General features: G+C 38.8%; 3 protein-coding genes across 3 annotated transcripts; 2 read left to right on the forward strand and 1 right to left on the reverse strand.

Moving 5' to 3' along the window:
• The first annotated feature begins 135 nt into the window (after nucleotides 1–135).
• LOC139766641 (crustacyanin-A1 subunit-like) lies at nucleotides 136–2,696 on the forward strand. Its single transcript, XM_071695520.1, has 4 exons — nucleotides 136–336; nucleotides 1,005–1,089; nucleotides 1,224–1,346; nucleotides 2,030–2,696. Exons 1-4 carry the CDS (start codon nucleotides 199–201, stop codon nucleotides 2,275–2,277), a joined length of 594 nt encoding a protein of 197 aa, XP_071551621.1. The 5' UTR covers nucleotides 136–198; the 3' UTR covers nucleotides 2,278–2,696.
• Nucleotides 2,697–6,415: 3,719 nt separating this feature from the next.
• Nucleotides 6,416–8,173, reverse strand: LOC139766642 (crustacyanin-A2 subunit-like). The gene is made up of 3 exons (XM_071695521.1): nucleotides 8,016–8,173; nucleotides 7,141–7,357; nucleotides 6,416–6,949 (listed from the first exon to the last, which is right to left on the reverse strand). The coding sequence occupies exons 1-3, from the start codon at nucleotides 8,136–8,138 to the stop codon at nucleotides 6,717–6,719; spliced, it is 573 nt and encodes a 190-aa protein (XP_071551622.1). The 5' UTR covers nucleotides 8,139–8,173; the 3' UTR covers nucleotides 6,416–6,716.
• A 123-nt stretch (nucleotides 8,174–8,296) lies between these two features.
• On the forward strand, nucleotides 8,297–12,099 carry LOC139766640 (crustacyanin-C1 subunit-like). Its single transcript, XM_071695519.1, has 4 exons — nucleotides 8,297–8,493; nucleotides 10,820–10,904; nucleotides 11,039–11,161; nucleotides 11,401–12,099. Exons 1-4 carry the CDS (start codon nucleotides 8,323–8,325, stop codon nucleotides 11,646–11,648), a joined length of 627 nt encoding a protein of 208 aa, XP_071551620.1. The 5' UTR covers nucleotides 8,297–8,322; the 3' UTR covers nucleotides 11,649–12,099.
• Nucleotides 12,100–23,269: the final 11,170 nt, after the last annotated feature.

Here is a 23,269-nt window from a genome sequence, read left to right on the forward strand (position 1 = left end):
TTTATATGAGATGAGCCTAGCTACAGGAGCAGTGGGAGGGGCCAATGAGTACGGGAAGGGTTTTGTAATACGGTTGAGGTCAATGACGTCATGCCGCCTATATATACAGGAGGGCAGGCCTTTGAGTGTGGCAGTTGATAAGGGTTACGCCTCGCTAACCTAACCAATCAGCAAACCAGCGAAACCTCTCCTCGCACTATGAACACGCTCTGCGTTCTACTGGTCCTTGTGGCAGCCGCCGCTGCTGACAAGATCCCAAACTTCGTGGTCCTCGGCCAGTGTCCTGCAGTTGACGAAAATAAGTTGTGGGGAGAGCAGGTGCCAAATCACTCAAGAGTAAGTTTCTAACTTAAAGTTTAATGATCTTTTTTTTCTTTTCCTTTTTTTGCCATCCAGATTAGTTTCTTGGATCTGATAATCAATGTAATTCTATCTTCTTGCATGAAGTTATTTGGAGAGCTTCTCTTCACATACATAGCACACTCATGTATACAACGAAATATAAAGGAGTTAAAATGATTTTATTAATTATAAACGTATTAAAGAAAGATTCGTCCTATATTTCTCAATAAATACAATAACATCTTAACATATGAAAGACTATGCCTGTTGCCAGGACACAAATTCTTGTTCACTTGTTTATATGCATCTTGGGGAAGCATTAACTTGCAACCTCTCTCTCTCTCTCTCTCTCTCTCTCTCTCTCTATATATATATATATATATATATATATATATATATATATATATATATGTATATATAAAAAAGCTATTGATTATCATGAATTTTTCGATATGTTACTTTAAATCAAATCATTCTAAATCACCAACTTCGTTTCATGTTTGCTTCCGTATTTGAAGAGATGTGTTCAGCACTAGTCTTCTTCACTTAGAAGCATAACTACTTTATCAATCTCTCATTAAAACCTCTTACTTTACTTCGGTCTATGAATATCAATTACTCTACAGATGATCCTGCATCATCTATATGGTTTTATATTTCAGTTTGCAGGAGTGTGGTATGAGTTTGGCCTTACCACTAATCCGTATCAGCTGATCGAGAAGTGCGTACGAAACGAATATTTCTTCGGTAATATATATCCCATCTTGCACCACTGTTTATGACTATACTCATCCCATATAGTCGTTTAGCCATAGTTTGTTTGTTATAGATATTTTGCACGTGAGGGAAGGTTTGTGACCCCTGGCCATCGTATCCCACAGATGATGAACAGTTTACCGTCAAGTCGACTGGCATCGCTGCTGATGGTAATCTGTTGAGGCTCAACGGACAGGTGTACCCCAACCCCATGGGTGATCCTCACCTCACCATTGACTACGAAAACTGTAAGTATCTCTTGTTTATTCTTCTATGTTTGCCATAAGTCTGGCTTATATTATCACTCGCTGCTTTTTGTATGGGACCTTGAGACACAAACATCTATCTCTGTGGTTGTTGATGAATCAGTTTTCTCCCTATATCAACAGTGGTGTCCCTCAAGGTTCTGTCTTGTTCCCTACACTTTTTCTCCTTTTTTTTTCCGACGACTTCCTCTCCTCAACACATGGCCTAATGCACTCATACGCTGACGACTCATCTCTACATTCATCCGCATCCTTCAATTCTACTCACTCTTCTCTCACTCGACCTTTATCTCGTCTTGACACAGTTTCTTCAATAAAACTCAGACTTGGAGAGGATATCTCAGTGGAGCACACACGCACACACACACACACACGCGCGTTCCTATACACTTTGTTCGTATATATATATATATATATATATATATATATATATATATATATATATATATATATATATATATATATATATATATATATATATATATATATATATGTATATATATATATATATATATATATATATATATATATATATATATATATATATATATATATATATATATATATATATATATATATATATATATAAAATCCTTCCTAGTGAAGAGATATTTTCCCTCGAATAGATGAGACATAATAATCATAACATCTTGTCTTCCCTCCAGCCTTCGCCTCCCCATTTGTTGTCCTAGAGACGGATTACACAAACTACGCCTGCACTTACTCCTGTGTGGACTTCAACAGTGGCTATTACACGGACTTTGCCTTCATTTTCTCCCGCTCCCCGAGCCTGGATGATCGGTACGTCAAGAAATGTGAAGCTGCCTTCAAGAACATCAATGTTGACACCTCCCGCTTTGTCAAGACCATCCAGGGAAGAGATTGTCCTTATGACACCCAGAAGACCCTCTGAGTTCGCAGCTGAGGGTTCTTTATCAACTGTAACGAGAAAGTTTATCTCCATTATGTCGATCTTAAGCTATACCCAAAAAGTTTTGATTTATAGTGATAATTCGGATAAAATAATGCCCAAAAATTTTTATGAAAACTGCATATATCAAAATGTTTTCTTAATGTTTGAATGTGTGTGGGTGAATTTGTGTGTGTGTGTGTGTGTGTGTGTGTGTGTGTGTGTGTGTGTGTGTGTGTGTGTGTGTTTGTCATTTTCGATCCCGTGTATGAATGCAAGTGAAACATGATTTTTACTCAGCCTTTGACTAATCATAAACTCGAACGCTTCTTTTCTTTTTTTTGTGTGTAGAATTGAATTTGTTCCTAACTACAAATAAGAAAATGCAAAAGCATAACGAACTAGAATAAACATTTACTTAGGTATACTTTCTTTGTTTTCCTTTGGAAAATCTTACCTTATGACTGGAAATGATTCTATACCCGATGTTCACACAACCATTCGTAATATCTTTCTGAAATCACAAGAGGAAAACTGACATGCAAATCATTGTTGATAAAAATGACATATTACCAATTGAAAAAAATGAAACTATTCATAATTGCATCATGCTTACCATACTGACAGTAGTACAATTATAGAAATTAAAGTATTATCACCAAAGAAAGCCTGCACATAGCGGCATGAAGCAAAAACTATAGTGAAAATATCAAGATACTGTACGGCAGAAGACAATTGAATTCTGTAAGGGAATCATTGGAACATCTCTGACGAAAACAGTGATAATCATTTAGGTTCAAAATACTTTCACATTATATGATTCTGGACAAATGAGTCTGCCAAATGGTGAATGAAGATTTACATTAAAGTGCTGATACAAATCTCAAGTCTACAGAATATATATATATATATATATATATATATATATATATATATATATATATATATATATATATATATATATATATATATGACACCATGATTGTAGCTTTGCTTTGAGTAATAACTGCTGATTCACTGTAAAGTATTGAGAAAAACAATCGTTAATCACAACACCTGAGATCTCTTCACCTTCGTGGCAGGAATTCAGATGGTCGAAGCAAGCTCTAAAGATGGTAGATTTAGAAGAGCGGAGGAGAAGCAAAAGGGAAACAGTTTCGAAAATTACACTTTTGGGAAGGCTGTAGAAGTGGAAGTACAGTTTCTTCAAATCATTTCTCACTCCAAAATAGACCACATTTCCTTGTTTCTGGAAGCAGCGCAGCCATAAGCGGTTGGAGCCTCTGGAGAGAGGTCTTTGGGAAATTGAAAATAAGATATGTATCACAGTCTTCTCCCTCATCACCAGTATGGCTTCCGTAAGGCAATTTCACTGGTGATATTCTATCCTATCTTACTAATGTCTGGTCATCATCCTTGAAAGACTTTCGGAAGTCATATGTAATTGACAGGGTGTGGCACTGGGATCTGATCTCTAAGCTTCCCTCTGTAGGCTTCCCCCTTCCTCACTCTCGTCCTTCATATCTATCTTCCTCTCCGGCATATCTATCTCTGTGGTTGTTGAGGGATTAGCCTCACCACACTTCTCCATCAACAGTGGTGTCCCTCAAGGTTCTGTCCTGTTACCCTACACTTTTTTTTTTTTCAACGGTTTCCTATCCGCCACAAATACTCCAGTGCACTCATACGCTGACGACTCAACACAGCAATCATCTACATCCTTCAAATCTAATCGCTCTTCTCTCAACTTGGACAGGATATCTCAGTGGGGTACACAACATTTTCTTAAGTTTAATGCCTTCAAGACCCAGTTTCTACCCATCTCTTTCTTGGAAACTCCTCACAACTATCGTCTCACCTTTGATGGTTCTGTAATTCCACCTTTTGACTCGATGAACATAGTGTTATTGTAACATCCACTCTTTCTTGAAAAAACGCACATTACAGATATAGCTAAGTCAGCCTCTAAGAAACTGGATGTCCTGTTTAGATGTCGACACTTCATCTCTTCTGAACAGTTGCTCTGTTTACACAGGGAAATTATTAGTCCTTTTATGGAGTACTGCTCTCACATTAGGGGTAATTCAAGCTCTGCATCCTTACTTGACAGAGTTACGTCGAAAGCGGTCCGGCTAACTTCCAAACTTGACCCCCTTGCCCTATGCTTTATTGTTGATTCACTTTCCCTCTTTTATAGGTATCAATTTGGTTTCTCCTCCCGAGAGCTGGCTACTCCTGTGCCCACACCACTAGCTACACCAAGCAATACTAGGCAATCTGCTACGTCAAATAATTATTGTGTGGCCATCAGCAACTTTAGGTGGGCCGTTTTGACAACTGCTTCTTTTCCTACACGCCGAAGCTTCTCGCGTCTTTCCCAGTAACTATGAAATTGCACTTCAGTAGGAATTCATACAATTCATTTAAAATATAATTTTTTTATACATGTGGCACGACGTTTCGTGAAGACAATCCATCTCATCAGGTGCCAGTACTTAACAAAGTTATTTAAATCCCAACATCACACCTGGTTCCCGCCGTCCAGACACCAAATCTTTCTAAGCCAAGCACTGTTTGCTATGTCTGATCTTGACCCTTGCAAGGGAGAGTGATCAAGGAAGGTCAGGTGGCGGGGGTTGACCTGGGTAGCTGGATGTGTCATAAACAACCTTTTCTGTTTTCTTGTTTATCAATGCTAGGATAGGCTTTAAAATTGCCTGGGGACAAATCAAAGTTCTTAGCATTAGCAATTAAGACAGATTCAATTACCATACGTGTGGCATAATCAGCAGAGGGGTATAGAATAAAGGGGATTTTCAAGATGTATGGGATGATCACTTTCATGAAAATGTTTAGTGATTGCATTTTTTCTGGTCATCCCTCCGTACTGAATGTCGATGCCAAGAACACCTCTCCGTTGCAGTCTTACCTGTATGGCCTCCATCAGTATACCTACATGCCTTGCATCTGACGGCGTAAACGCTCCCAATTGTTACATGATTTGGACTATTGTTTATTAAGGTCTTACTGATGGTGTTATTCTTCTGCAAAGCGACATTACAGGAACTTAGCTCACATTAACAGTGAGGAGTGATTCCTTGTCATTGTGTTTTATTCCTCGACAATCATGTATTTTCAAGATTTATTTTCTGATATGTGTTCAGTCATTATGTCATGAACAACCTTCAGGGCTTTATAAAAGCAAAAAAATGAATGATATTGTTCCGTTCTCCTGGCTACAAATCTAATTGTTTTATACGCCTTCTAGAGCACACTCAGCACAGAGCTTTGACGTAAGTTCCTATGTCTTCCAATGGAGCAAAAAGTTTCATGAATTTCGTAGAAATGATTGTAGAAATGTAGCATCTATGTACAACTTATTTTCTTATCCATACATCATTCTTCCATCACTACAAATATGGTTTTCGAGTAAGTTTAGAGCTAACCAATAGAGCATATTCAAATTATAGTATATATATATATATATATATATATATATATATATATATATATATATATATATATATATATATGCATGTTCAGGCCCCGATCATTCAAAATCTTTTTCACTCTATCTTTCCACCTCCAATTTGGCCTCCCACTTCTCCTCGTTCCCTCCACCTCTTACGCATATATCCTCTTTGTCAATCTTTCCTCATTCATTCTCTCCATGTGACCAAACCATTTCAAAACACTCTCCTCGCTCTCTCAACCACAATCTTTTTATTACCACACATCTCTCTTACCCTTTCATTACTTACTCGATCAAACCACCTCACACCACATAATGTCCTCAAACATCTCATTTCCAGCACATCCACCCTCCACCGCACAACTCTGTCTATAGCCCACGCTTCGCAACCATATAACATTGATGGAACCACTATTCCTTCAAACATACCCATTTTTGCTTTCCAAGATAACGTTCTCGACTTCCACACATTTTTCAACGCTCCCAGAACTTTCGCCCCCTCCCCCACCCTATGATTCACCTCGCTTCCATGGTTCCATCCGCTGCCAAATCCACATTTACTGTCAGCTTTCTTCTTTACCACACTTTACCAAAATCAAGAAATACTACTCAAGAAATGTCATGTGAGTATTCGGGATATGAAGTAGGGAGTAGATTAAATACATTTTCCTTTATGAATATGATTTTTATTCAGTTTTCCTTACATATTTTCGTACGGCCAGGCAAATAAGAATGTAATCAAAATTTTGTTATTCACATATCCAAAATTGTGTATGTAATTGTTTTATCTATCTAAGGAGTAAATCTTAGAAATACGTACACTATAATTCATCAAGCCACTCTGCTTAACAAAGGTACCTACAGTATACACATTTGGTCTTGGTGATTCCCTTATCATTGCTCAAAATTCATGCAAGAAAGATATTCCTACATCTTAAAGGAAAGGGGTGTAATTGTATCAAAGAATGTCTTAGGATCTGTAGACGCATTCAGCAGTCTGTGACACAGGTACAAACTTGGAGAACTCGACACCATTCTTTTGGAAGACACTGGCACACTTCTGCAAGGCTGGGCCTGAAGTCTGAGCTGTGCGGGAGAACACGAAGCCGAACTCGGATTTGAAGTTACCGGTGGAGATACAGCTATAGACGCAAGAGTACGTGTCGTAGTCAGTCTCTATGACCTCATACGGCGCTGCAAACACTGTCGCAAGAGAAAAGAAAATAAAAATAAAGTTTAGACAAATATTCCTCGATAAAAAGAATTTCTATATCATTAAATATGTACTTTATCATATGCATATTTTTTTTTAACCTAACCATAAAAAGTGGCATAAGTTCACAACTTTTCAATACATGTCGAAAAAATAAACTCGTAATGCTGTTTCCACTTACCTGAAGGAGCGTCAATGAGCATGTGTGCTGCTGGGAACTCCTTGGTAGGGTAGATCTTGAGGTCTAGGGAGAGATACTCGTTGTTAGTGTTGAAGCCGCCGGTAGTCACCTTGAAGCCATAGTCGGTTTCAGAATATTCGTAGGTTGAGTGAATGCATCGACTCGCCGCCTCGTATGGGTTCTTAATCATGTGGGTATGATACCATCGTCCAGCATACTGTGGGGTGGGAAGAGAGAGATATGAAATCCTCTTAGAAATATGTAAATCCCATGGAACACGTAATGTCAAAAATGCTTCTCATATAACATCTATAAATTCGGATGAATCCATTGTTATATTTTCGAATGCTGGTTCGAATCTATGAGAGAAATCCTCATAAGGCTTCACAATAATACTACTTCCATTTGAATATAATTATCTAAGATTTACATGTATTTGGATTTCATAAAGCATTGCATCAAGTGATTATGTATATCATAATAGATTCAAAACAAAATAAATCTGTTCGGCATTATAGACCCCCTTTATGATTTACTATCACGTGACACTTATAAACACACACACACACACACACACACAAACACACACACACACACACACACACACACATAAACACGTGTGTGATTACCATTTGAGTGATACGTGGAGGGAGTTTTTCTCCGATCCTTAACCTTGTATATACTATGTACCACAACTTTATTCCTCTGTCTGTACACAAAGACACACACATACAACTTGGTATGATAAGGACGATACACACAAAGAAACACTTTTGTATGCAGGTAAGTATATAAACAAGTACGTATGTATGAGAAAGGTGGAAATAGAAAAGCTATGAAGACGTCATATCCCACTCGTATACAGCGAAGCTTACCTTTCGAAGATCGAAGTTATCCTGATGTTTCACACTGGCACATTTCCCAGGAGTGACAAAGTCTGGGATACCCTCACCGGCCACACTGACCACGAGGACAGAAGCGATGATGGTAGCAAACATGTCTGCAGGTATGGACACTATGAGGTGACTCACACCTCCTCCCCTGCCTTATATAACAGCAGAAGCTGGCAACAACGGCAGTGGGAGGAGCCATTAACTACGGCAGGTAAGTGGCGTACCTAAGGTCAGTGTCGTCTTGCCGCCTATACATACGTGTATATATATAGGGGCGACCGCTCTCTACATGCGCTCAGAAACGTGTCTTGTGTGTAGCACTATGAATCCGATTTGTCTCGTCCTTGCTATTGTGGCGGCAGCCGCTGCTGACAAGATCCCAGACTTCGTGGTCCTTGGACAGTGTCCTGCAGTTGAAGAAATTAAGCTATGGGCAGAACAGGCACCCAACCTCTCAAAAGTGAGTTCTTAGTGCAATATTCGAAGACGACATAATCCTCATTTTACAGTTCTTGAGTGAGTGTGATATGGCCTAACATTGTCTTGAAAGGAGCGGATCCTTTTTTTCGGGTGCTGGGTTATATGATCTGCCGCTCATCTGTTTATGGAGATATGAGCGCAACGTTTTAGTGTCAGGATAATCAATGTCTAGACATAGACAGAGTGGAGAGAATACAGTGTCGAGCTACCATAATGATCTCGGATTGAGACACAAATCTTATAATAGCCGACTGGATGATGTAAAAACATTAAGACTAGAAAAGAACGTAAGTCAAGGGGTGATCTCATACATGCATTCGATAATATCGCTCTAATAAGCTACTGAAAGCTTGACTCGTCACATTTCACTCATAGTAATGGATACAAACTCGTAGGTTAACGTTTTACCTCAAATGAGGCGAAGTACATTTTTTTTCCAAAAGGAATTGAAACAAAATCAGACCATCGGATCCTAACGAGGTTGCATGTGATATTGGAAGAGATCAGAAACTCGTGGATTAGTGTAAGGTAAGAGAAGAAGGACTCGTGGTCTAGTGTGGTAAGAGTAAAAAGACATGCAGATATTGCTAAGAGAAAATCCTGTATATTTTCATTTAATCATTGAGGTGCAAACAATATTAGTCTTGGATCTGAAGTGAAATCTATATCAAGTCTATTCTTCAAGGTACCCATGGCAACGCTTTCAACTACTTTTTGGGTAAATCATTCCATATGTTAACAATCCTGCTGTAGAAACAGTGCTTTACCTCACTCGAGGTAAAACGTTTGCCAACGAATCTGCATCCATTTCTGCGATCGACGTCAGATAGATCAAGAGTATCGAAGTCCTTAATAGCCATGAATACTTGTAGTAGATCACTCCTTAACCTTCTCTTTTCAATGTTGAATAGATTCATGTCGTTTAATGGCTCTCTGTTTCTCAGTCTGGGAATCATCGCTCCACTCGGTTTGTGTCTATTCTCAAGCAGTGACCAGAACTGAATCCAAAATTCAAGACGGGGACGCACTGGCTTCTAGCAAATAGCGAGAATAACTTCCTAGGCTTAGATTTGATAGATTCGTAAAACCTAACTTGACGTCATGAGTTGCTTTACCTCATTTTAAAAAGAAATAGATTATATCATACTATAAATCAAGCGAATTTGTCATATTCCAAGGATCTCATTAAAACGAAACCGTGCTTAGAATCGTTTAGGGATGATCCTCACAATGGTTGACAAATATATCCTGCATGATGATTTCCATAATTGTAACAACGACAGAAGTTAGGATAATTGAACGATACTTTCTAGGCAGTGATCCGTTACCATTTCAATACTGGTGTTACACTGGCAAGTTTCTGTTCCTCTGATAAGATTCCCCCTTAGCAAGAGAGCATTCATGGTCTTAACTATCTCATCTTTCGTCTCTTTCATTGTCTTCGCATGAAAGTTATCTCCACCTGCCGTTTTATGTACCTTCATCTCATGTAATGCCGTTAGTATATCTTCATCTTTTGATGTTTGTGTGTTCCAAACATTTGCCGCTTTTAGCAATAGGCTTGATTTGTGTCTTCAGTGGTTATTACACTTGACAGAGAATCATATAAAATCCTTGCCATGGTTCCGTTGTCTTAAAACCAAGTCTCCATAAACACATCGTACTGGCGTTTCTGTTGACATAGTCTAACGGATTCTCTACATAGAGTCTAATATTATTGTCCATCATGTAATTTACTGGTTTGTTTTAGTTTCTTGTGTACTGCTTCGTCACACAACTTCTTGATGCCTTTGCTCCGCCATTTCGGCTTCGTTCCGTTTGCTACGTATTGTTACATGTGTTTCCTTTTACTGCTCTGAAAGTTTTACGAAACCTTTTCCAATCTACGTCCATATTCTTTTCATTAACAACTTCATCCTAAAATTATGTGAAGATCCTTAAATTTACCTTCTGAGTTGGGGTTTGCTTTGAAAGGGGAACATTAAAGCACTGAAAAGCTCCTAGTTCTGCTGTATCACAAAGGTTTCCTTGGACTACCCCAACTTCTTAAGAAAGAGTAAGAGATATGTGAGGTAATAAATAGAGGGTAGTTAACAGGGCCGAAGAGGGTATGTTCAAATGCTTTAAATGTTTTACTCTTGATTACTTGAATTTCCTTATATCACTCATCTTCAATCACATGTCTCTCGTTCATCATGACTATTTTGATTATATCTATTTTACAGAAATAGAATGTTTATGACTTTAGTCACTGAATATTGATATACACATAATCCTGATTGTTATGTATTTCTTTATATTTTCAGTTTGCAGGAGTGTGGTATGAACATAGCCTTACCACCAATCCTTATCAACTGATCGAGAAATGCGTACAAAACGAATTTTTCTTTGGTAATGTATCTCCCATCTTGCACCACTGTTTATGACTATACTCATCCCATATAGTCGTTTAGCCATAGTTTGTTTGTTATAGATATTTTGCACGTGAGGGAAGGTTTGTGACCCCTGGCCATCGTATCCCACAGATGATAAACAGTTTACCGTCAAGTCGACTGGCATCGCTGCTGATGGTAATCTGTTGAGGCGCAACGGACAGGTGTACCCCAACCCCTTGGGTGATCCTCACCTCACCATTGACTACGAAAACTGTAAGTATCTCTTGTTTATTCATCTACTTTTAGCATATGTATGTGTCCTATACTATCACTCCTTCCATGAAACAATGATGTAATATATATATATATATATATATATATATATATATATATATATATATATATATATATATATATATATATATATATGAAATTCTTGGTAGCGACGAGATATTTTCCCTCGCATGATGATGATGGTACATAATAATCATAACATCTTGTCTTCCCTCCAGCCTTCGCCTCCCCATTTGTTGTCCTAGAGACGGATTACACAAACTACGCCTGTACTTACTCCTGTGTGGACTTCAACAGTGGCTATTACACGGACTTTGCCTTCATTTTCTCCCGCTCCCCGAGCCTGGATGATCGGTACGTCAAGAAATGTGAAGCTGCCTTCAAGAACATCAATGTTGACACCTCCCGCTTTGTCAAGACCATCCAGGGAAGCGACTGTCCTTATGACACCCAGAAGACCCTCTGAGTTCGCAGCTGAGGGTTCTTTATCAACTGTAACGAGAAAGTTTATGTCCATTATGTCGATCTTAAGCCATACCCAAAAAGTTTTGATTTATAGTGATAATTCGGATAAAATAATGCCCAAAAATTTTTATGAAAACTGCATAAATCAAAATGTTTTCTTAATGTTTTAATGTGTGTGGGTGAATTTGTGTGTGTGTGTGTCTGTGTGTGTGTGTGTGTGTGTGTGTGTGTGTGTGTGTGTGTGTGTGTGTGTGTGTGTGTGTATGTGTCTGTTGTCATTTTCGATCCCGTGTATGAATGCAAGTGAAACATGATTTTTACTCAGCCTTTGACCAATCATAAACTCGAACGCTTCTTTTCTTTTTTGTGTGTGTAGAATTGAATTTGTTCCTAACTACAAATAAGAAAATGCAAAAGCATAACGAACTAGAATAAACATTTACTTAGGTATACTTTCTTTGTTTTCCTTTGGAAAATCTTACCTTATGACTGGAAATGATTCTATACCCGATGCTCACACAACCATTCGTAATATCTTTCTGAAATCACAAGAGGAAAACTGACATGCAAATCATTGTTGTTAAAAATGACATATTGCCAATTTAAAAAAATGAAACTATTCACAATTGCATCATGCTTACCATACTGACAGTAGTACAATTATAGTAATTAAAGTATTATCACCAAAGAAAGCCTGCACATGCGGCATGAAGCAAAAACTATAGTGAAAATATCAAGATACTGTATGGCAGAAGACAATTGAATTCTGTAAGGGAATCATTGGAACATCTCTGACGAAAACAGTGATAATAATCATTTAGGTTCAAATTACTTTCACATTATATGATTCTGGACAAATGAGTTTGCCAAATGGTGAATGAAGATTTACATTAAAGTGCTGATACAAATCTCAAGTCTAAAGAATATATATATATATATATATATATATATATATATATATATATATATATATATATATATTATCTTTTTTTATTATACTTTGTCGCTGTCTCCCGCGTTTGCGAGGTAGCGCAAGGAAACAGACGAAAGAAATGGCCCAACCCCCCCCATACACATGTATATACATACGTCCACACACGCAAATATACATACCTACACAGCTTTCCATGGTTTACCCCAGACGCTTCACATGCCTTGATTCAATCCACTGACAGCACGTCAAACCCGGTATACCACATCGCTCCAATTCACTCTATTCCTTGCCCTCCTTTCACCCTCCTGCATGTTCAGGCCCCGATCACACAAAATCTTTTTCACTTCATCTTTCCACCTCCAATTTGGTCTCCCTCTTCTCCTCGTTCCCTCAACCTCCGACACATATATCCTCTTGGTCAATCTTTCCTCACTCATTCTCTCCATGTGCCCAAACCATTTCAAAACACCCTCTTCTGCTCTCTCAACCACGCTCTTTTTATTTCCACACATCTCTCTTACCCTTACGTTACTTACTCGATCAAACCACCTCACACCACACATTGTCCTCAAACATCTCATTTCCAGCACATCCATCCTCCTGCGCACAACTCTATCCATAGTCCACGCCTCGCAACCATACAACATTGTTGGAACCACTATTCCTTCAAACATACCCATTTTTGCTTTCCGAGATAATGTTCTCGACTTCCACACATTCTTCAAGGCTCCCAGAATTTTCGCCCCCTCCCCCACCCTATGATCCACTTCCGCTTCCATGGTTCCATCCGCTGCCAGATCCACTTCCAGATATCTAAAACACTTCGCTTCCTCCAGTTTTTCTCCATTCAAACTCACCTCCCAATTGACTTGACCCTAAACCTTACTGTACCTAATAACCTTGCTCTTATTCACATTTACTCTTAACTTTCTTCTTTCACACACTTTACCAAACTCAGTCACCAGCTTCTGCAGTTTCTCACATGAATCAGCCACCAGCGCTGTATCATCAGCGAACAACAACTGACTCACTTCCCAAGCTCTCTCATCCCCAACAGACTTCATACTTGCCCCTCTTTCCAAAACTCTTGCATTCACCTCCCTAACAACCCCATCCATAAACAAATTAAACAACCATGGAGACATCACACACCCCTGCCGCAAACCTACATTCACTGAGAACCAATCACTTTCCTCTCTTCCTACACGTACACATGCCTTACATCCTCGATAAAAACTTTTCACTGCTTCTAACAACTTGCCTCCCACACCATATATTCTTAATACCTTCCACAGAGCATCTCTATCAACTCTATCAGATCCTTCTCCAGATCCATAAATGCTACATACAAATCCATTTGCTTTTCTAAGTATTTCTCACATACATTCTTCAAAGCAAACACCTGATCCACACATCCTCTACCACTTCTGAAACCACACTGCTCTTCCCCAATCTGATGCTCTGTACATGCCTTCACCCTCTTAATCAATACCCTCCCATATAATTTGCCAGGAATACTCAACAAACTTATACCTCTGTAATTTGAGCACTCACTCTTATCCCCTTTGCCTTTGTACAATGGCACTATGCACGCATTCCACCAATCCTCAGGAACCTCACCATGAGTCATACATACATTAAATAACCTTACCAACCAGTCAACAATACAGTCACCCCCTTTTTTAATAAATTCCACTGCAATACCATCCAAACCTGCTGCCTTGCCGGCTTTCATCTTCCGCAAAGCTTTTACTACCTCTTCTCTGTTTAGCAAATCATTTTCCCTAACCCTCGCACTTTGCACACCACCTCGACCAAAACACCCTATATCTGCCACTCTATCATCAAACACATTCAACAAACCTTCAAAATACTCACTCCATCTCCTTCTCACATCACCACTACTATATATATATATATATATATATATATATATATATATATATATATATATATATATATATATATATATATATATATATATATATATATATATATATATATATATATATATATATATATATATAGAAGTCGAGATCGTGATCATGGTAGCAGAGATCAACGATACAGGGAAAGAAATGGGTACGACAGTGGACAGGATGATTATTCTCCCAACAATCGGCGAGGTAGTACATCTGAGGATAAATACCCAACAAGAGAACTCCCATATCATAGATCCCCCTCACCAGAAACATCATACCGTCGCAGATCTCCTTCCCCACAAACATCATATCGCAGTCGAACTCCACCACGGAGGTCACCTTCACCACGGGATACATACCGTCGATCACCATCCCCAGCAGAAGACAGAAGATACTACACCTACTGAGGGTTTGGACACGCATATGATTTAGAGATTCTGTAGGCTACATAGAGGATAATTTCGTGTTCAGCATCTGACCATCTACAACTTAGTTTATTATACACATAGGTATTATTTATATAATGTATTGTTTAATTTAGTTTGAAATTACTGTGTTGTTTAAGAGTACAAAATAGATCTTTGTACCATGTACCAGTCTTGAGATTTTGATATCCATGTAAATATACTAAAAAAGAAATGTTATTGGAAAGAAATAGGATGATGGTGAGGCTACCAATATCACAATAACAGGTACTGTGATACAGAATAAATGCTCTGCACTTGTGCTACACGTGAGACATGGATCGAGTTCAGCATTCAGGCAGATTTATAGTTCACTTGGGTGTTCATAGAGCTGGTCTGTATGGTCCTGGAAAATATCCTTCTTGCTGTAAGGATGCCACCCCACAAATGTGGGAAATTGTGTGTATATATATATATATATATATATATATATATATATATATATATATATATATATATATATATATATATATATATATATATATATGGGAGCGGGGGGCTGGAAATCCTCCCCTCTCATTTTTTTTTAAATTTTCCAAAAGAAGGAACAGAGAAGGGGGCCATATGAGGATATTCCCTCAAAGGCCCAGTCCTCTGTTCTTAACGCTACCTCGCTAATGCGGGAAATGGCGAATAGTATGAAAAAAAAAAAAAAAAAAAAAAATATATATATATATATATATATATATATATATATATATATATATATATATATATATATATATATATATATATATATATATATATATATATATATATATATATATATATATATATATATATATATATATATATATATATATATATATATATATATATATATATATATATATATATATATATATATATATATATATATATATATATACATATATATATATATATATATATATATATATATATATATATATATATATATATATATATATATATATATATATATATATATATATATATACACACACACACACATTAGCCAATGAAAGGTTCAGAGTTCATCGACCAGTCTCAAGAGAAGGACTAGTAAATGGATAAATTTATCATCATCGAAGTAATCTTGATGATTTCCAGATAACCTTCTGACACAGTCAGGAACATTCAAGTCTTACTCTCTTGATATTTTCTTTACTTCTCAAAAGCTGGTTAATCTGTTTCTACTTTCGTTTGGCGTTCTGCAACCCTTAACTCCTGCAGCCTGTCTTCCTCTGTAACCCCCCCACGCCCCCACACACACACACCCGGCATCTATTTCCTGCCCTTTTTGTATGAGTAACCACTGTGCTCCAGTCGATTTTACCTTGAGTCTTCAACAAGGTAATAATACGAGGCTGAGTACAAGTAATGAGGGCAAAGTACTTCCCTTCAACTAAGTAATGGAATACAGTACTAATGAGACCTGGCTTCTTATTATGGGTACACTGGAGTGCATTGTTCCAAGCTGATTCACACGATAGTCTTTCGTCAAAACAGCTTACTGCAACTTTTAGTGAATGGTTTGCTTCAGTCACCTTCGAAGGATGCCAGCGTTAGCCATTCTACGTAACAAAGGACACAGACCTGAAGTAGTGGGTTAATCTCACAAAGCAATCAACAAAGAAAAGATAGAAATTAACGTTAGGTCGGTTAAAAAGAATATAAAAAAAAAAGGGTCCCGAAAGCTCACCTACTGGTGAAGGAATTAACTAGATATCAGACAATAATGAAAATATCTACTTTACTCCTGGCTCGTACACAAATATATTGCGGAAATTACTGAGAACAATTCCCCTCCGATTTCTGAAGAAAAAAAAAAAAAAGAATATGGGTTGATACAGAGCAGTCAAAGACGGGACTCCAACTCTTACAACTGCTTCGTGAGATGTCAAACTTTATATCATAATTCACTAACACTCAGACTGGATCTCATGAAAATAATCTAAGACTCAAAAGAGGGGGGGGCTAGAGGAACATGTTGTTAATACACTGTACCGTATAATCAAAGACATTTTCAAAGTTACACTAGACGTTATCGACTGAAGACGAATGAAGACGACAGATCGGCACATGAACATGACATGCTATGGTGATAAACTCTAGGGGGGAAACGCACATTGCTCCACCACACAAGCCTACCTTAACCCACTATTGAATGCAGACTTCTTCCATCCTCAGCTGACCAACTCTACACTAAAAGAGTTCTTATGATGAGCTCACACTTACGTGCAAATCAGGGAGTAGATGTTGGCTATAGCAGCCAGCAGGGCTCTTGTTAAGGATGCTCCTGGAAAGGTTAAAGCGTCTGTTACAACAGGGTTGGCTAGAACCCCTTACGATATCAACTGAGGTTGAACCATTAGGATTTCATGGCGGATTTACGAGCAGGCCGGCATTCCACAGAGTGTAGGTGAATAAGTAAATGAACTGGGACACTCAGAGTGACAATCAAAAGCAAGAAATCTCTCTATAAACTGGTTGACTAAAATTCAAACAATTGCATGTGAAGGGATCGGTCAAATCTGGTGCTTCAAAGGAGAGGAGTTTTTTGCTACTTGTCTTCATGCAAGAGACAGTAAGAGTTACAGACTGAACGCAGGGTTTATCTTCTGGGAGATGGAGAAACTCGACAAGCTTACGTGCGAGGTGCAAAGAAGGCATTGGTCAGGGGGCAAGCAGCTATCTCATGCTGAGCCATAACAACATGTCTCTCTTCTGAACGATGAAGATTCGGCTGCTCGTGCAGACAATCGAAACTGGCAACACATCACTGATGAGTCTCACGCCATTTTTCTCATAGACTGAAGACTCCGGATGGAGTACATATACCAAGATCATGGGGGAGACTGCGAGACTGTCGTCTATAACTCTTCATTCTCTTATGCAGTAGACTAGATTCTAAATACTGTTCCGCCCAAATCTGATTTCAAGAAGGTAGATTAGGGTTCCACAGGGCAAGGATCACCTATACATCTTAAAGGCATCGTTCTCCATTATCTCCCAAACCTTGCCTCTAACGTAAAAAAAAGAAAAAAAAGCTTTCGGCTGTGGAAAACAGAATAATCCAAAACTTTAAGTCAGTGCAGTGGATGATGATACCACTTTTTTCATAGAGAGAATTGCAAATGTATGCAACCGAGGTCTTAGGCAAAGACAGTTACCAAGAAATCCGAAAGAGAAGAACTTTGGCAATATTCTTTCTCCTCCACTGTCTGGCATTGCATCCTACTTTCCGCGGTATGGTTTACTACAATCACTCTAGTAACAAATGATAAAGATCAACACCAATCCTCACATCTGACGTTGATAATCACTTAGTGGAGATTCAATCGATCACCGTTGATATATTTGGCTGACATTTCTCTTATGTTTGGATTTCGCTTACTTATGACCATGATTTTTTTTTTTCTTTTGTTTAATACTATTATATCTTAATCACAGTCAGGCGAGCAAAACAACAGTGAACTTCCTGAAGAAGAAGAACCAGCTGTAACGTATACATCAGAGAGCTCATTACCAATACCATTAGACCTTATAGAGTGACATATTCCCTCAACTAACCACATGAAAGTGATGCATTGGTGGTGGCGGAGGTTCGCTACCGACTAGAAGATCTGCAGAAACACTAAAGTCCATACGTATCACCATTATCTACACGATATATAGACTCCAACATCGATGGAGAGTATGGGGCCAAGTGCATGGATGACTAATTGTTCCTTGCAAACTATTCATCGTCTTTTATTTCCCCATGGACTCATAGGAATATGCTTGATCACGCGCTCAATATGTGTGTGTGTGTGTGTGTGTGTGTGTGTGTGTGTGTGTGTGTGTGTGCAGAACAATTGTCTACCCGTACGACCTCAGAATATTGCTTAAGATATAACCACGATTAAGGTTCATGTTCCAGGGGGCTTCGATGCCAACGCTTTCAACGCTTGAATTATATAAACGCAGGTTTAACAAACATGAGAATGAAATTCAAACTTACCGAATCGAAAGTCATCACACTGAGTGCCTGGTCATGGACAGCATCATAGGATTAGCAAGATGAAAAATCTAGAAGTCCGCTCCTTGGCAATTACGGTCTGTGTCTTTTTGTGGGAGTGGGTGGAGAGAAAAAAAAAAGAAAGAAAAACATTCGCGGTGTCTTCATCATCAACATTCGCGGTTTCTTCATCGTCAAAATTCGCGGTGTCTTCATCATCAACATTCGCGGTTTCTTCATCGTCAATATTCGCGGTTTCTTCATCATCAACATTCGCGGTTTCTTCATCGTCAAAATTCGCGGTGTCCTCATCATCAACATTCGCGGTTTCTTCATCGTCAAAATTCGCGGTGTCTTCATCATCAACATTCGCGGTTTCTTCATCGTCAAAAGCTATTGAGCATTATAAGGATTAACATTTGAAGTTTAGGCCAGACCCAGCCGAGCGTAGCTCCAACTGTAAGGGCTACGTAGGGCTCCTGCCTGCTCTCTGAGTGCCTGTTACTCCAAAGCCACCCACCTCCAAGCCTTATCGTCTCATAATAGATTGTGTCCACGACAAATGAACAGAATGGATCAACCTACATGACAATAGAATACATGAAGATAGATGACCAAAAGGTACGATACATACCAGGAAGAAGAAAAAAAGAATCATTGATTGTTGTAGCGAAAACAAAACACTTTGCGATGTGGTAAAGAATAAAAAAAAACAAGAGACTTCTTCAGGAAGACTCGGGTTCACTCGATCGATAAGCTGATCATTTTCTCGACTGTTCAAACCCACGTGATCTATTCTAAAAGCTACTGATATCAGAATTTGTAATTTGGTAATGTAATTTGATATCCGTGTATGATTCCGTGTGCAATAAAGATTTACCTGCTTTTACCCAGATATGTTTTGAATAACATAAATATTAGTTCTAATTCCGTGAGAACCTTTATGTCTATCTCTAACAAACATTTTCTCCCTCATTAATAGCACCTTCTAAAACCACAAAACCTTTCAAAACTTCTTCTGGAAGACGTGATATAGACATGAAAGAGAAAGGAATGAGATGAAGATCATCTATACAAGAGCAAACATCAGATGGTTTGGCAAGCCCACACTGACCTCTCTCACAGAGCCCATTACCACTGAAGCTGACAATTAGCCAACCGAGGCCTGGGCGTACACCATTCGTGTAAATTGCTTTGGGTGTGCACCTTCCGTGTAAACTCCTTCCTACACATGCTTCACAATATGGCCATGAAGCCAACCAATCTCATGCTACTTCCAACAACGTGGTATGCCTGACTCTCATGAAATAACGATGGGGATAAAACAGGCCGTAAGAAGAGTGCATGCAGCCTCGAAGAGCTGAAAAAAAAGAGAGAATGACACAGTTGGAATTCATACCGCGATCAAGGGAAACAGTGTTGCCGCTTCCCCTGGTGACCAGAGAGATGCTTTTCGCTCTTAAGAAGGAACCGTCCACTTGCAGGTTTCTGAGGCCACTTCGTAGCGCCTGTTAGCCCTAAGTATAATTGTCCATTTGACATTTTGACTCGAAAGCTGAAAGATCAGAATTATTCGAAACCTTTGAGTATTGTAGCAAGTGTCAGGGCCAACCCCTTGCTTCACGTTAATAGAAGACACGATCAGATAGCCAAAAGCTATATATAAATATACATATATATATATATATATATATATATATATATATATATATATATATATATATATATATATATATATATATATATAAATATATATATATATATATATATATATATATATATATATATATATATATATATATATATATATATATATATATATATATATATATATATATATATATACTGATAACTGATACATTAGGCGATCTAATGCATCACCTATTGTCTCCTACTGGGTGAGGGGGATTTTGGTCCAGCCCTGCTCTGGTTGACACACTCACTAACATGTACGCCTTGCTTTGTTGTCTCCCATGGCAATTGCTGATTGTAGCGCCTTCTCCAACGTCATATCAGGGTCCTTTTGGCTTTCACTATTATCCACTCCCACGAGCAGTGAGCCTCAGAATCAGATCCACTGCTCAGAATCAGATCCACTGTCCAGACATCATATATATATATATATATATATATATATATATATATATATATATATATATATATATATATATATATATATATATATATATATATGACGTTGGAGAAGGCGCTACAATCAGCAATTGCCATGGGAGACAACAAAGCAAGGCGTACATGTTAGTGAGTGTGTCAACCAGAGCACGGCTCACCAGGGCTGGACCAAAATCCCCCTCACCCAGTAGGAGACAACAGGTGATGCATTAGATCGCCTAATGTATCAGTCATCAGTTCGATAGTTCAGTGTGAATAGATGGGAGGGACATTATAGTACCTGGCCCATTCAGTGATTGTTCATCTTACTGTCAGGTTGTAAGAAAGGTTTCATATCGTCAGACTGAACCAGATATGGAGTCGTGATCAGTATATCATGACAGACACTGGCTGGTGAGGATTGTGAACCTAACCACATGGATCGGATGGTGTTGATGCGTATGAGAATGAGAGGCTGAATGGACCAGTAATTGTGGCACCACCACTTTCCTGCACTCTGACATCTCCCACTCACCGACACGCTTTGGAGGGAGGAAGAAGATTGGAGTCATGCCTTGTAGAAGTCACATATAATCCTTGAACGCCGTTGAAGATTATCTTCCACATAACGGCGCCACAGTGCAAGAGATGCCTTAGCAGGACGATACGTCTCCTTGGACCTAGTTGCATCCATTGTATGAGTGAGGCGGAGAATACAGACAGACATGGTAAGAGTCGTGCATCATACCAAATCGTCTTCTGTGTCAGGTAGTATAGTTCACCATTCGCTTCAGCTCCGGTGCTTCTCTCCAGCTCCAGTACTTCTCTTCAGCCCTATCCGAAGTCATCTACTGGTCCTGTGGTCCAACGGCGTCACAATCAAAATAACATCTACCAAGAGTTTAAACGAGTCGTATTGTATAGTGTAATCGCTTTTGTCGAACAAGAAAATCTCGGCACCATCAGGGTCGCCAGACCTACGTACTCCATTTTCTTTCTCCATCCTTGGCTTGAACTTCTACACAGCTTGTTTTTTTTTCCTTCTAGATCATTATTTTCAAGCGCCTACAGTGGAAACTTACAGGTCATGTATGTTATTCTGCTTACTATAACGCCTGAGGATCAGGACAAGAGAAACTTGTAGCGTTATAAGGAAAAAAAAAAAGAAAAGAAAAGAAGTCTGATAGCGCATAACCAACTACATTTTGTTTACGCTTCTTGATAGTGAGTGAATCTGTCAGAGATTATCGCATGTGTACAAACAGCCACCTAATGTGAAAGTCGAATACTGGAACTTCAAATGGACTTTGTAAATTTCAAAGTGATGACAACAGGTTCTCATCAGTGGCCACATCTTGATAGAGAGTTTGTTTTTCTCTCTCTCTCTTGAGAGAGAGAGAGAGAGATGCTACAGTCAGTCGCCACTGCCTCCACATCCCAATCAAAGCCAGACCACCATAGTTTATAGCCTACTAAGGCCCTTTATGATGGGAGAAGTCAGTGTCCTTTATACGGGCGCGAGAGCATGGCACGCCATTTTGAGGAGAATTAGTTAAGCAGAGTCGTCATGTAAGAGTCTCCCAGCATAATCACTCATCTAGTTTTTGTCTGAATTTCTTATAGCACGAACTTACGTTGACTTTACGTAACTGAGGATTTTCGAGAACCAGTTCTTCCCCCCCCGTCAGTGACAGAGGCTGATGAGAGCACAGGGATCCGGTGAAATCCACGTTAGATGTCGCTCGAGAGGCGAGAGTCGCTGAGGGAACATATCCATCGTGGGTCGTGTGGCTCCAAAAAAAAAAAAAGGGAGGGGGTGGGGGGTGGAAGGCGGTATGGTGAGAGTTGCATCCCTGAAAATAGACCCACCAAAGCGTAGAACGGGAAAAGGGGAGAGAGAGAGAGAGAGAGAGAGAGAGAGAGAGAGAGAGAGAGAGAGAGAGAGAGAGAGAGAGAGAGAGAGAGAGAGAGAGAGATCAGCTTCTAGGAACGATGCAGAGACAATGTCGAGGTGAACGGGAAAACTGACTCACCATGTACTTTTTCCTTTTGGATCAATGCGAAGTGAGCGTCGAGCTCATGTTACCATATCTCGATTGGAAAAATATGAAGATTATATAAGAGTGATTCTACAAGCATGATAATTATATCTTGGGTAAGTGTTATGTAGATAGTGTGGAGGCGTGTACGACTCTCCAGTGCACCTTTGAAGAATATGAAGTTTAAAGATAT

This window comes from Panulirus ornatus, chromosome 58 (assembly GCF_036320965.1).
Source record: "Panulirus ornatus isolate Po-2019 chromosome 58, ASM3632096v1, whole genome shotgun sequence".
Lineage (NCBI taxonomy): Eukaryota > Metazoa > Arthropoda > Malacostraca > Decapoda > Palinuridae > Panulirus > Panulirus ornatus.